Source organism: Nycticebus coucang, chromosome 10 (assembly GCF_027406575.1).
Source record: "Nycticebus coucang isolate mNycCou1 chromosome 10, mNycCou1.pri, whole genome shotgun sequence".
Classification (NCBI taxonomy): domain Eukaryota; kingdom Metazoa; phylum Chordata; class Mammalia; order Primates; family Lorisidae; genus Nycticebus; species Nycticebus coucang.
In genome coordinates, this window is record NC_069789.1 from 9,911,229 (window position 1) to 9,926,402 (window position 15,174).

Consider the following 15,174-nt stretch of genomic DNA (forward strand, 5'->3'; position numbering starts at 1 on the left):
ATTGTAGAAAATAAACAACAATCCATTCGAATGTTAAAATGTTTTAAAAATAGTTTTTAAATATATAGCAGTTTGTCAAATCTGTCATTCTGTAAGTCTAGACAGACTAAAATCTTGTTTCGCATTGTTATGATCATCTTTTTTTTTGTTTTTGTTTTTTTTATTTTTGGCAGGGGCTGGGTTTGAACCCGCCACCTCCAGCCTATGGGACCGGCGCCCTACTCCTTGAGCCACAGGCGCCGCCCCTGTTACGATCATCTTTAAAAAACAAAATATTGGGCAGCACCTGTGGCTCAGTGGGTAGGGCACTGGCCCCATATACCGCAAGGTGGCAGGTGCGAACTCGGCCCCAGCCAAACTGCAACAAAAAAATAGCTGGGCATTGTGGTGGGCGCCTGCAGTACCAGCTACTCGGGAGGCTGAGGCAGGAGAATCGCCTAAGCCCAGGAGTTGGAGGTTGCTGTGAGCTGTGTGAGGCCACGGCACTCTACCGACGGCAAAAAAGTGAGACTCTGTTTCTACAAAAAACACCCCAAAATCTTGAAATAGTTATATTACAATGTATTATATATCACATATAGGAATTACAAGATGAAATGTGAATTTTTTAATTATCTTTTCATTTAGAACTTGGAATGTTTAATGCTCATCTATCACCATCATTGCTATATAGTCCTTGTAATGAATTGCGTTTGACTCTGGATCAATTGCAGCAGACAACATTTCTTCCATTTCTTCTTGAGAAAAAGGCTCACCTGGGAGGGACAAGAAGGGAAAATCATCAGGTATGATCATCTTTCTCTTTACACTAGCCTGTTTAATTACCATGGAGCCACCCAAGCCCCCACCGTGTCACTAGTTGCTCTCCCTGGAGCTGTAAAACCACCACATCATGATAGTTCAGAGGTTCAAGACCATATTGATAGCTCAACAAAGTGAATATAGTCAATGATAAATTAGGGTGTACTTTAAAATAATGAGTAAAATTGGAATGTTCCTAACACAAAGAAATGATAAATGCCTGAGGTGGCTGATACCCTGATTTGATTAATTCACATTGTATGCCCGAATAAAAACATCACATGTACCCCATAAATATAGGGTTGCCATAAAGGTCACGTGCAATTTAAAATAGTGTACAACATTATGGCCACCCTGTATATACAACTATTATGTACCCATAATAATTAAAAATTATTTTTTTTAATTTTATTTATTTTTTAAATTTTGAGACAGAATCTCAAGCTGTCACCCTGGGTAGAGTGCTATGGCCTCATTGTTCACAGCAACCTCCAACTCTTGGACTCAAGCGATCTTCTTGACTCAGTTTTTCTATTTTTAGTAGAAATGGGGTCTTGCTTTTGCTCAGGCTGGTCCCTAACTTGTGAGCTCAAGCAATCCACCTACCTTGGCCTTCCAGAGTGCTAGGATTACAGGCGTGAGCCACCGGGCCCGGCCTAAAAAAATTTTTTTAAAGAGCATGCTGTTGTACACCCCAGCAGATTTTAGACTTACTTTACCCTGCAGATATCACAGATCAAGGAACTTACAGAATCCACTATTTCAGCCAAAACATCAGGAGTACTTAACAACATCATAAACAAATATGTTTTTTTTTTTTTTTTCTTTTTTTTTTTTTTTTATTGTTGGGGATTCATTGAGGGTACAATAAGCCAGGTTACACTGATTGCAATTGTTAGGTAAAGTCCCTCTTGCAATCATGTCTTGCCCCCATAAAGTGTGACACACACCAAGGCCCCACCCACCTCCCTCCTTCCCTCTTTCTGTTTCCCCCCCCATAACCATAATTGTCATTAATTGTCCTCATATCAAAATTGAGTACATAGGATTCATGCTTCTCCATTCTTGTGATGCTTTACTAAGAATAATATCTTCCACGTCCATCCAGGTTAATACGAAGGATGTAAAGTCTCCATTTTTTTTAATGGCTGAATAGTATTCCATGGGATACATATACCACAGCTTGTTAATCCATTCCTGGGTTGGTGGGCATTTAGGCTGTTTCCACATTTTGGCGACTGTAAATTGAGCTGCAATAAACAGTCTAGTACAAGTGTCCTTATGATAAAAGGATTTCTTTCCTTCTGGGTAGATGCCCAGTAATGGGATTGCAGGATCAAATGGGAGGTCTAGCTTGAGTGCTTTGAGGATTCTCCATACTTCCTTCCAGAAAGGTTGTACTAGTTTGCAGTCCCACCAGCAGTGTAAAAGTGTTCCCTTCTCTCCACATCCACGCCAGCATCTGCAGTTTTGAGATTTTGTGATGTGGGCCATTCTCACTGGGGTTAGATGATATCTCAGGGTTGTTTTGATTTGCATTTCTCTAATATATAGAGATGATGAACATTTTTTCATGTGTTTGTTAGCCATTCGTCTGTTGTCTTTAGAGAAAGTTCTATTCATGTCTCTTGCCCATTGATATAAGGGATTGTTGGCTTTTTTCATGTGGATTAATTTGAGTTCTCTATAGATCCTAGTTATCAAGCTTTTGTCTGATTGAAAATATGCAAATATCCTTTCCCATTGTGTAGGTTGTCTCTTTGCTTTGGTTATTGTCTCCTTAGCTGTACAGAAGCTTTTCAGTTTAATGAAGTCCCATTTGTTTATTTTTGTTGTTGTTGCAATTGCCATGGCAGTCTTCTTCATGAAGTCTTTCCCCAGGCCAATATCTTCCAGTGTTTTTCCTATGCTTTCTTGGAGGGTTTTTATTGTTTCATGCCTTAAGTTTAAGTCCTTTATCCATCTTGAATCAATTTTTGTGAGTGGGGAAAGGTGTGGGTCCAGTTTCAGTCTTTTACATGTAGACATCCAGTTCTCCCAACACCATTTATTGAATAGGGAGTCTTTCCCCCAAGGTATGTTCTTGTTTGGTTTATCAAAGATTAGGTGGTTGTAAGATGTTAGTTTCATTTCTTGGTTTTCCATTCGATTCCAAGTGTCTATGTCTCTGTTTTTGTGCCAGTACCATGCTGTCTTGAGCACTATGGCTTTGTAGTACAGACTAAAATCTGGTATGCTGATGCCCCCAGCTTTATTTTTATTACAGAGAACTGCCTTAGCTATACGGGGTTTTTTCCAGTTCCATACAAAATGCAGAATCATTTTTTCCAAATCTTGAAAGTATGATGTTGGTATTTTGATAGGAATGGCATTGAATAGGTAGATTGCTTTGGGAAGTATAGACATTTTAACAATGTTGATTCTTCCCATCCATGAGCATGGTATGTTCTTCCATTTGTTAATATCCTCTGCTATTTCCTTTCTGAGGATTTCATAGTTTTCTTTATATAGGTCCTTCACCTCCTTCGTTAGGTATATTCCTAGGTATTTCATTTTCTTTGAGACTATGGTGAAGGGAGTTGTGTCCTTAATTAGCTTCTCATCTTGACTGTTATTGGTGTACACAAAGGCTACTGACTTGTGGACATTGATTTTATATCCTGAAACATTACTGTATTTTTTGATGACTTCTAGGAGTCTTGTGGTTGAGTCTTTGGGGTTCTCTAAGTATAAGATCATGTCATCAGCAAAGAGGGAGAGTTTGACCTCCTCTGCTCCCATTTGGATTCCCTTTATTTCCTTGTCTTGCCTAATTGTATTGGCTAGAACTTCCAGCACTATGTTGAATAGTAAAGGTGACAGAGGACAACCTTGTCTGGTTCCAGTTCTAAGAGGAAAAGCTTTCAGTTTTACTCCATTCAGTAAAATATTGGCTGTGGGTTTGTCATAGATAGCTTCAATCAGTTTTAGAAATGTGCCACCTATGCCTATACTCTTCAGAGTTCTAATTAGAAAAGGATGCTGGATTTTATCAAATGCTTTTTCTGCATCTATTGAGAGGATCATGTGATCTTTCTTTTTGCCTCTGTTAATATGGTGGATAACGTTTATAGACTTGCGTATGTTAAACCAGCCTTGCATCCCTGGGATGAAGCCTACTTGATCATGATGAATGACTTTTTTGATGATAAGCTGTAATCTATTGGCTAGGATTTTGTTGAGAATTTTTGCGTCTATGTTCATGAGTGAGATTGATCTGAAATTCTCCTTTTTGTTTGGGTCTTTTCCTGGTTTTGGTATCAGGGTGATGTTTGCTTCATAGAATGTGTTGGGGAAGATTCCTTCTTCCTCAATTTTTTGGAATAATTTCTGCAGTACAGGAATAAGCTCTTCCTTGAAGGTTTGATAGAATTCTGGAGTGAAGCCATCTGGACCAGGGCATTTTTTGGTTGGAAGCTTTTTTATTGTTTCTTTGATCTCAGTGCTTGAAATTGGTCTGTTCAGGAGCTCTATTTCTTCCTGGCTGAGTCTAGGGAGAGGGTGTGATTCCAAATATTGATCCATTTCTTTCACATTGTCAAATTTCTGGGCATAGAGTTTCTGGTAGTATTCAGAGATGATCTCTTGTATCTCTGTGGGATCAGTTGTTATTTCCCCTTTATCGTTTCTGATTGAGGTTACTAGAGATTTTACTTTTCTATTCCTCGTTAGTCTGGCCAATGGTTTATCTATTTTATTTATTTTTTCAAAAAACCAACTCCTTGTTTCATTAATTTTCTGAATGATTCTTTTGTTTTCAATTTCATTGATCTCTGATTTGATTTTGGATATTTCTTTTCTTCTACTGAGTTTAGGCTTAGATTGTTCTTCTTTTTCCAATTCCATAAGATCTCTTGTGAGATTGTTGATGTGCTCTCTTTCAGTTTTTCGAATGTAGGCATCTAAAGCGATGAATTTTCCTCTCAAAACTGCTTTTGCAGTATCCCACAGGTTTTGGTAGCTTGTGTCTTCATTGTTGTTATGCTCAAGGAAGTTAATGATTTCCTGTTTTATTTCTTCCTGCACCCATCTGTTAATCAACAGAAGATTGTTTAGTTTCCATGCCTTTGGGTGGGGTCGAGCATTTTTGTTAGAGTTGAGTTCCACCTTTAGTGCCTTATGGTCTGAGAAGATACAAGGTAAAATTTCAATTCTTTTGATTCTGTTGATATTTGTTTTGTGTCCCAGGATATGATCAATTTTGGAGAATGTTCCATGGGGTGATGAGAAGAATGTATATTCTTTATCTTTGGGGTGGAGTGTTCTATATGCGTCTATCAAGCACAGTTGTTCTAGAGTCTCATTTAAGTCTCTTATATCCTTGTTTAATTTCTGTTCAGAGGATCTGTCCAGCTCTGTAAGAGGAGTGTTAAAGTCCCCTGTTATGATGGTATTATCAGATATCATATTGCTCAGACTGAGTAAGGTCTGCTTCAAGAATCTGGGAGCATTTAAATTGGGTGCATAAATATTTAGAACTGAAATGTCTTCTTGTTGTATTTTTCCCTTGACCAATATAAAGTGACCATCTTTGTCTTTTTTGACTTTAGTTGCTTTAAATCCACATGTGTCTGAAAATAAGATTGCAACTCCTCTTTTCTTCTGAATTCCATTTGCCTGAAAAATTGTCTTCCAACCCTTGACTCGGAGCTTTAATTTGTCTTTTGAAGCCAGGTGTGTTTCTTGCAGACAGCAAATGGATGGCTTGTGTTTTTTAATCCAGTCAACCAATCTATGTCTCTTCAGTGGGGAATTCAAGCCATTAACATTTATTGAGATAATTGACAAGTGTGGTAGTATTCTATTCGTCTTATTTTGTGAGAGTCCATTGCTTAGTTTTATCTTTTGCATCAGTGTGGAGGTTAGGTTCTGTCCTTTAATTTCTGAGTTCTTACTTTGCTGCTGATCCATTGTGGTGGTCAGTGTGCAGAACAGGTTGAAGTATTTCCTGTAGAGCTGGTCTTGTTGTGGCGAATTTCCTCAATGTTTGTATATCCGTAAATGATTTGATTTCTCCATCAATTTTGAAGCTTAGCTTAGCAGGGTACAGAATTCTAGGCTGAAAATTGTTCTGTTTAAGTAGATTAAAGGTAGATGACCATTGTCTTCTTGCTTGGAAAGTTTCATTAGAGAAGTCTGCGGTCAATCTGATGGATTTGCCCCTGTAGGTCAACTGGCGCTTACTCCTGGCAGCTTGCAGAATCTTTTCTTTGGTCTTGACTTTGGAGAGGTTCATCACAATGTGTCTTGGAGAAGCTCGGTTAGAGTTGAGGCGACCTGGGGTCCGATATCCCTCTGAAAGCAGTGTGTCAGAATCTTTGGTAATATTTGGGAAATTTTCTTTTATAATATTCTCTAGTATGGCTTCCATTCCTCTGGGGCATTCTTCTTCCCCTTCTGGAATTCCTATAACTCGTATGTTGGAACGCTTCATAAAGTCCCATAATTCTGACAGTGAACGTTCTGCTTTCTCTCTCTTCTTTTCTGCCTCTTTTACTATCTGAGTTATCTCAAAAACTTTGTCTTCTACCTCTGAAATTCTTTCTTCTGCATGGTCTAACCTGTTGCTGATACTTTCCATTGCATCTTTAAGTTCCCTGATTGACTGTTTCATTTCCTTCAGCTCTGCTATATCCTTTTTATATTCTTCATATCGTTCATCTCTTATTTGATTCTGTTTTTGAATTTCCTTTTGGTTATTTTCCACTTTATTAACAGTTTCCTTCATTGTTTCCATCATTTCCTTCATTGTTTTCAACATGTGTATTCTAAATTCCCTTTCTGTCATTCCTAACATTTCTGTATAGGTGGAATCCTCTGCAGTAGCTACCTCATGGTCCCTTGGCGGGGTAGTTCTGGACTGGTTCTTCATGTTGCCTGGAGTTTTCTGCTGATTCTTCCTCATGGGTGATTTCTTTTATCTGTTTACTTGCCCTAATTTTCCTTTCAATTCCTCTTGCTCTTTAAGTTCTTGTGCCTGTGGACTAAGGGTTACAGGACCAGAAGGGTGAGAAGGTTTAAGAGCAAAAAAGCAATGAAAGAAATGAGGACTGAGTGATAAGAAAAAAAAAAATGAAAAAAAAAAGAAAAATAGAGAAAGGAGAGTGGTTGGGTGAAAGGAATATTGACAAAAAGAAGAGAGGCACAGAAAGAGGGAGACAGAGCAATATAGGTGTACAGTAGGGTACTTTGATACGACCTTAAAAAAAAAAAAAAAAACACCTTCTGGGGGGTGCCAAGTGGGGTGGTTCCCTTGAGGTCAGCAGCTCTTTGCTAACCTGATCAGACACAGTACCCCACCTCCACCAAGTAGAGAGGAAAGACAAAAATGCTATAAATCAAACCAAAACAAGCAAACAGAAAACTTTACGGGATAAAATTGGCTGGAAAAACCAAATAATAGTGGTAGAAACACTAACAAAAATGAAGTTCAGATTATTGAAATAGGCAGCAATGGGAAATTATAATTAAACTAGAAAAATTGAGAAAGAAAAAGGATCTGTATGGAAAAGGTTGAACTTAAAAAACAAAACAACAATCTAGAATGTCAAAATAAACAAAAAAAACAACCAAACCAAAAAAAAACCAAACAAAGAAACAAAAAAAAACACACACGCAACCAAAAACAAAGCAGTATGTATATGGAATTGAATATTGTCTGGGCAGCACGTGGTCTTCTGGGGTATGAGATGTTAATCACAGTTCTGATACGACTGGAGGCTGCTAGTTTCTCGAACCCCAGCAGGTAGACACCCTAAATCTCTCTTCAGCCCACTTAAAAGGCACTTTGAACTTGTTCACTTACTGAGCAGAAGCTTTCTCAGGGAAGTACTTGTTGCTGGAATCACTGCTGAAGTGGCTATCCACTTACCCTGTGTGTCAAAACTGGTCTCCCTCTGCCCCCGAGGGTTAGGGCTGCAAGGCGGCTCAGACCCCGCCCTTAGGCTACTTGGTCGCTGGGTTACCAGCTCCCACCCAATTCCAGCTCTGCGACCCTGAGGGCGGAGCTTGCCAGGGCAGATCGCTCACAATGTCTGCCTGTGACCCAGAGCCAAACTCTATTAGCTCCGTCTGGCTCAGCGGCTCAGACTGGGGCCCTAGACAAAGGCCAGAGTTCTCCACACTCCCGCTCAGGCTCTCCCCAAGGCAGTTCAGCTGAGTGCCAAGTCCAAAGACACCAAAACAGTTCACAGGTAAGGCCTTTCTGGTTTGCAGTCTCGCTGCTACTGAACTTACAGTTGCGGGCGGGTTTAGGCGGATTGAACACACGCGACCACTTGCCGGTTTTCCACTGTTTTAGTCCTCCTCTTGGGGTCCAGAAGTCTCTCGCTGACTCCCTGTATCCTCTCAGGGGTGATGATAGGCAGATCCCACCAGCCAGAGATGCCTGGAGTCCTATATCCCCAGACTCACGGTGCCCAGATGCAAGGAAGCTGTTACTCGGCTGCCATCTTGCCCGCGTTACTGAGGAGGAGGAGGAGGAGGCGGCGGCTGGAGCGCGGCGCGGCGGAGCGACCCAAATATGTTTATTTATTTAAGTTAAAACTATCAAAATTATCTAAGGATTAAACCGAAGCTACAGTTTCACAGGGAGTCTAATCCTTAAGTTTAGTAAGAGTTTGAAGAGATGCTTGCTGCTATACAAAATTCCCAAAGAGCAGATAACAGAGACTTGAAACTGTAATGATCATATGTCTGTAACTGTAATGATTATATATCTGAAAGTGTAATACTTCCTAACCAGGTCTGGCCAACCTAGTGATGCCAGCTGAACCCAGTGAGAGACAACCACTCGTCAACTGTTTCCAAACTCCCCTTGGTTACAGTTTGGCCCAATGATGGTGTCCAATAAAACCAAAAGAAAATGTATAGGCTTTCGTTGGATTCACGTAACAGCTGAGGGCCATGTTGGAGACTGGTTTCACTAAGATGAGAAGCAAACTCAGGAAGAAGGTTGAAAAGGCTGCACACTACTTAAGTTAGAAATTTTTCCCTATGTTAGATAAAAATACAAAAACATCCAAACATCATCTTATCCTGAAGGAGGCTTATTTAAGCAGGTGACTTTCAGGGCCTGAGACTTAACCTATCTTAAGTTACCTGCCACTACAAACAATGCATTCTAAATTAGAATTTAGCTGGGTGTTGTGGTGGGCTCCTGTACTCAGGAGGCGGAGGCAAGGGGATCTACTTGAGCCCAGGAGTTTGAACTTGCTGTGAGCTGTGACATCACGGTACTCTACCGAGGGTGACAAAGTAAGACTCTGTCTCAAAAAATTAATTAATTAGAATTCAGTTACTAATACGTACAGAAATGATTCAAACAGGGATCTTAATGACAATGAAGAAAATACTGTCAAAGAAGGGGAATGTGCAGAGTTCTTTTGCAATCATGCTTACAACCAAGGAAAAGAAAGAATGCGTAAAGTGCCAAAAAGACAGATTCTGAGTCTTTTGTATACCTGATTGTTAAATACTAAATCTATTGCCAAATGAACTTCTATGTGAATCCTGAAAAAATACGAATAACTAATATTTATTGAGCACTACTGTGTGCCAGGAACTGGCCTAAATGCTTCACGTATATTAACTAAGTTAATCTCCCAAGCACACAATAAGAGGTAAGAACTGCTATCATCCCCATTTATAGCTGATGACACCAGCACATAAAGAAATGTGGCAGCCTGCCCCAGTGAGTCACGGACCCAGGGGCTGAAAGCCAGCAGTCCAGCTTACGGTTCATGGGCTGAACTACCACACCCAGGGCACAAGGCCTTACTTACTGCAATTATAGTCACGTTGCTTCTTTGGGCAAGGAAAAAGATAAGTGGGTTTGATTAAGGATGGCAGGAAAAATACCTCATTGGTTAAAAGCTCAGGTTTGGAAGCCAGTCTGCTTGGGTTCAAATACTAACTGTCTCTAACTAGTTTTAAGATTGTGAGCAAGTCACCTAACCACTCTCTGCCTCAGTTTACCTGCCTATAAACAGAATGACAGTAATACTCCCCATCACATAGGGCTGTGAGGATTAAATGTGTTATTATTTGAATAGAACTTAGAACAAACAATACCTGGAACTTAAGTAGCAACATGTAAATGTTTGTTTAAAAACATTTTAAGATCCGCTGCTAAATACTGTCTGATACAACACACACCCCTGGACACATGTGGACTTCCATCTTGTAGGAACTTGACTCAGTATGATTTATTATGTTTACCATATGACATCCTGGGCATTTAGAATGCATATTCTCAAACTGACTGATGCGTTTGATGCTCTGTGGATATTGTGAAAAGATTGTGCAAGTAACTGCTAATCCATATTGTTATAAAGCATAGATACACATAGAAACACTTTGTAGAATTCTGAGAATCTAAGACAGACAAGTGGCCAACAAACACATGAAAAAGTGCTTATCAGAGAAATGCAAATCAAACCACCTTGACCTATCACCTGTGGGAACAGCCCCTATTACAAAGTCCCAAAGCTGCAGGTGCCGACGTGGGTGCAGAGAGAAGGGAACACTTATACACTGTTGGTGGGATTGCAAAGTAATACAGACTCTTTCCATAGGAAAGAAGTATAGAGAATCTTCAAAGAGCTAAAATTTGATCCATTTGATCCCACAATCCCATCACTAGGTATTTACCCAGAAGTAAAAAAAAAAAAAATCATTTTATCATAAGGAAATTTGCATTAGAATGTTTGTTGCAGCTAAACCTACCCAAGTGCCCATCACCCCATGAATGGATTAATAAACTGCGGTACATGTACACTATGGAACACTATTCAGCCATAAAAAGATGGAGACTTTACATCTTTTGTATTTACCCAGATGGAATTGAAAAACATTCCCCTTAGTAAAGTATCACAAAAATGGAAAACCAAGTATCCAATGTACTCGATACTAATGTGAGGATTTTGAGCAGGTGAGTTACGAGGTGCAGGAGTGATTGTGGGAAGGTTATTCTGATGCTGGTAGGTTTGTTAGATGAGTGAGGAAGAGATGAGGGAAAAATGAATTAAACTCAAATGGGGAGGGAGGAAGGAGGGTGGGGGATGAGTAAGCTCTCGGCTAATGGCACAAGGTAAGGCACAGGGCACACCTCCTGGGTGAAGGGCTCAGCTACAACTTGGACTTTACATAACAAAAGCAAACAATGTAACCTAATTGTTTGTACCCTCATATTAATCTGAAATAAAAAAAAATGTAGAATTCTGAGAATCTCAAAGCACCAATTTTTACCAGACTGGTTTACCAGATGGTTGAACTGCTATTACACTTAACTGTTGGGTCTGTTATATGAAATAATACCTTACATTTGTGTAGTACTTTGCATTTTATAGATTATCATCAAACACACTAGTTCATATAATATGGAAGATATTTAATAATATTTGTTGAATGATTGACACCACATATATTCTTATCTGAAAATAATTATTCTATGCTTGGTCCACTGAGATACCCAACAATTGATCTTTAAATACTATTAATTCTGTAAATATACCTTTTTGGAAATTATCACATAGCACCTCCCAAGTAAACCACATGACTGTACTGTGTCTGTATACATTGAGTCTGTCTGATTTCCTATTTCAGTCAGTAGTGTTACTGTAACACCTGTCATCTAAGTCAAAGCCATCCATCTTTGTCCCCAGCATTCTGATGTAGACAGTCCCCCACTGTATCGGTCCTTTCTTTCTGTTCTCTTCATTCCTATTGCCCTTATTAACGTACCTTCAAAATGCTAAAATAGCCTTCTTATAGGGCTCCCTCATCTAACCTCTTTCTCACTCACCTAGCAAACCTACCAGCATCAGAATAACTTTCCCACAATCACTCCTGCACCTTGCAACTCAGCTGCTCAGAATCCTACAATAAATACTTCCTCAGTGCCCACAAGATGAATTCCTAAGTCCTGAGCCCAAGCTTCCACAAGCTTTACCAGCTTCTTTGTCCTGGTAAGCCTATCTAAATTAATTTCCGACTGATTGCTGCCTTACCCTCGGGGCCAGCTAGGCCTGCCTTCTCACAGGCTTCTGGAATCCCATGCTCATTCCTACCTCCCAGTCTCTGTTCACACTGCTCTCCCCGAGTGTGTCTCCCTCTCAGCAGCTCCTTTACCCCGTCTCCATTCATCTATTCATTCATTACCTAACTCAGCAAGCCATTTGCTGAGATCTGCTCTGTGTGAGGATATTATAATGGTAAGATTTTACCCCTGACCGCAACAGCTCATCCATATAAATTCTACTATCTTAAGAAACCTATTTTTTCTTTAATCTTTCCAGGCTGGTCCAGCTTGCATCGATCTTCTGACATTTATTTTTCCATTGCCTTGTGAATTGTTTTGTAGGTTAGTTTTATTTCCCTAATAAGACTGTAACACCCTTGAGGGAGGAGCAGATTCCGGTGTCATTATCCCTTACTGCACTTACTAAATGCTAAACACACAGCAGGTACACCATCTCGGTGAAATTGAACCGCTTTGGCTGTTTTGACAAAATTAATGTTGCCTAATATAACCTAGGAGTTACTTCCTTTAAAGTTAAACTAATCCTTAGGATTAAGAGGATGAGGCTTTGAAAATCATAACACTTCCATCAAACTTAATCCCCAGATAGTTTTACAAAGGCCTAAGAGTTCTCTGACAGCAGCTCTGATGGTCGCGTCCTTCCTACTCTCACCCCGTATCCTCACCTGACGGTGGATCAGGTAAAAATGGTCAAACCAGTTATGCGTGTAGATGCGGTCTTAGTTCCTCCTAGTCCAAATTACTTGCTTTTTGATTCTATAACAAGTGTCCAGTGACTTGGAATCCCTCAGGACTCAGTTTGTAAACCAGTGTGGGAGGAGGAGTGGTGACCACTATGACAGCAGTCTCAAGAGACTGACCATCAGGCTATTGACCTTCACGGAAAACACATTTACACATCAGTCTAAGCAGAGAGAATTGCTAAAGGAAATATGTTGGCATATTTCCATATTTTTTGTGTGACTTTATATTTGATTGAGGCTGCTAATTGATCTGTAACTTCAACTGAAAAGCTCTTTAAAAGGGATTTTTTTTGGGGGGGGAGGGGACAGGGTCTCACTCTGTTGCCCAAGCTAGAGTGCTGTGCCATCAGCTTAGTTCACAGCAACCTCAAACTCCTGGGTTCAAAGGATCCTCCTGCCTTAGCTTCTCGAGTAGCTGAGACTATAGGTGCCCTCCATAATACCCAGCTAGTTTTTCTATTTTTAGTAGAGATGGGGTCTTGCTCAGGCTGGTCTCCAACTCCTGACCTCAAGCAATCCTTCCACCTTGGCCTCTCAGAGTGATAAGATTATAGGCATGAGCCACTGCACCTGGCCTAAAAGATAATATTTCTTAGAAAGAATTTTTACTTTTTTATTTTTTGGAGACAGAGTCTTACCTTGTTGCCCTGGGTGGAGTGCTGTGGCACTGTAGCTCACAGCAACCTCAAAATCTTGGGCTCAAGCAATCCTCTTGCCTCAGCCTCCTTAGTAGCTGGGCCTATAGGCATCCACCACAACATCTGGCTAGTTTTTTCTTTTTAAAAATATTCCTTTAATAACTGTATAATATTTTGTAGTATGTATATCTTTTATTTTATTCAATAATTCCCCTGTTTATGAACAATAGAATTATTTCCTTTTTTTTTTTTAATCACTACAAGTAATGTGAAAATAAGTATCTTTCAACATAAATCCTTCCACGTTGGAAGTGGTGTTGGGCATCTCCCTAAAGCCTTGCATTTTGGATATTGCCAAATTGGAATAAATGAGTCATAAAGGACAATTTAGGCAACTGACTAGCTGGCCAGGGCTCCAGGTCCCTAGCTGGTCTACCTTCCTCTCTCCATCTTTCAGAGTCTTCTTATGTTTGTTTGATATCCAGTATCTGGAGTTTTTAGTTGAACTTTGCAGGAGGAATATGGGAAAATATGTCTGCTCCATCCTCCCTGAAGTACAGGTCCCCATCTTCGGTTTTTGATGCTGTTCTGTGGTTTCTGTCTTGCTAAGTATTATGACCAAGTAATTTTTCAACAAGATAGTGTCTCTGTTAGCAGAACATCACTATTGTCCATTTGGCAAATCTATTTTTTTTTTCATTTTCTTTTATTTCAAATTAATATGAGGGTATAAATGTTTAAGTTACATTGTTTTCATTTCTAAAGTAAAGTTCAAGTTGTAGTTTAGCCCTTCACCTGGGGGGTCATGCTGCACACCCCACATTGTTACATCAGATGACATCCCACCAGTTGCCCTCCCTCCTCCCTCCTCCCTTCTACCTCCTCTCCCCTCCCCCTTGCTAGACTGCTGCTCTCAGTAACCCAGCCTTCAGAGACACAGGCTGCATCCCTGAGAGGGAGCTCCCCAGGGCTGCAGGTGGAGGGCCGTGAGCACAAGCTCCAGTTCCTCGGACCTCCAGATCTGGTCTCACCCCACCAGTTTTTTCTATTTTTAGTAAAGTTGGAGTCTCACTCTTGCTCAGGCTGGTCTCAAACTCCTGAGCTCAAGCAATCCACCTGCCTTGGTCTCCCAGAATGCTAAGATTCCAGGGTGAGCCACCTCACCCATCCAAAAGATTATTATTTTTATTTTTATTTTTTTGCAGTTTTTGGCTGGGGCTGGGTTTGAACCCACCATCTCCTGAATGGGGCCGGCACCCTACTCCTTTGAGCCACACGCGCTGCGCCCGGAAAGAATTTTTATATAATTCCAATCTTCAATCTAGTAACAGGCATTAATTGGTAGTGATTGATAGTTGATGTTTTCCAGGTGGCATATCTTTTTTATTCTGGAGATACCCTGAATGGAATTACTACAATTTACAGAAGTCATCATTATACTTTACAAAACCCCATGAGGCAACATTCTGTGTCCCGTTACCCTACCCTTTGTCTCCTAAACCTCTGGAAACCAGAAACCATCCCTAAACCAAAATAAGAGGAAGAGCGACATCTACCTGGGTGACCAAAAACAAAACAAACAAAAAAGAAAAAAAAAAGGAAGAGTAAATAACTCCTTGAAACAGAATAATTTTAAAGTATCCCCTATAACTTTTCCATAATTATTCAAAATGATTCTTTCTTTACATAAGTCACTCTTACCTTCTTCTGTCATGTACTTGACCAGTTCCTCCTTAGTAAGAAACCCGCGTTTAGCTGAATCTAAAACCTAAGGGAAAAGAAAAAACAGATACTGTGTTTTTGTTTGGGAATAAGTTTTCTCTCTCTCCCTCCACAAAAAATAAAATCTGGCGCTTACATACCTCAAAAGCTCGAAGAAGGACATCTTCTGGAACTGGTCGGTATCTATAAT

The 15,174-nt window shown here is 40.1% G+C and overlaps 1 protein-coding gene across 2 annotated transcripts in view; it reads right to left on the reverse strand.

Moving 5' to 3' along the window:
• Positions 1-252: 252 nt before the first annotated feature.
• The window catches only part of EFCAB2 (EF-hand calcium binding domain 2), a 108,370-nt gene continuing 93,448 nt past the window's right edge, over positions 253-15,174 (reverse strand). For both annotated transcript variants that reach the window (XM_053607807.1, XM_053607806.1), the window contains exons 5-7: positions 15,125-15,167; positions 14,964-15,030; positions 253-755 (exon numbers count right to left, since the gene is read on the reverse strand). In XM_053607807.1, coding sequence (XP_053463782.1) covers positions 640-755; positions 14,964-15,030; positions 15,125-15,167 — 226 coding nt within the window. In that variant the 3' untranslated portion in view covers positions 253-639. The remainder of the gene's footprint in view (positions 756-14,963; positions 15,031-15,124; positions 15,168-15,174) is intronic.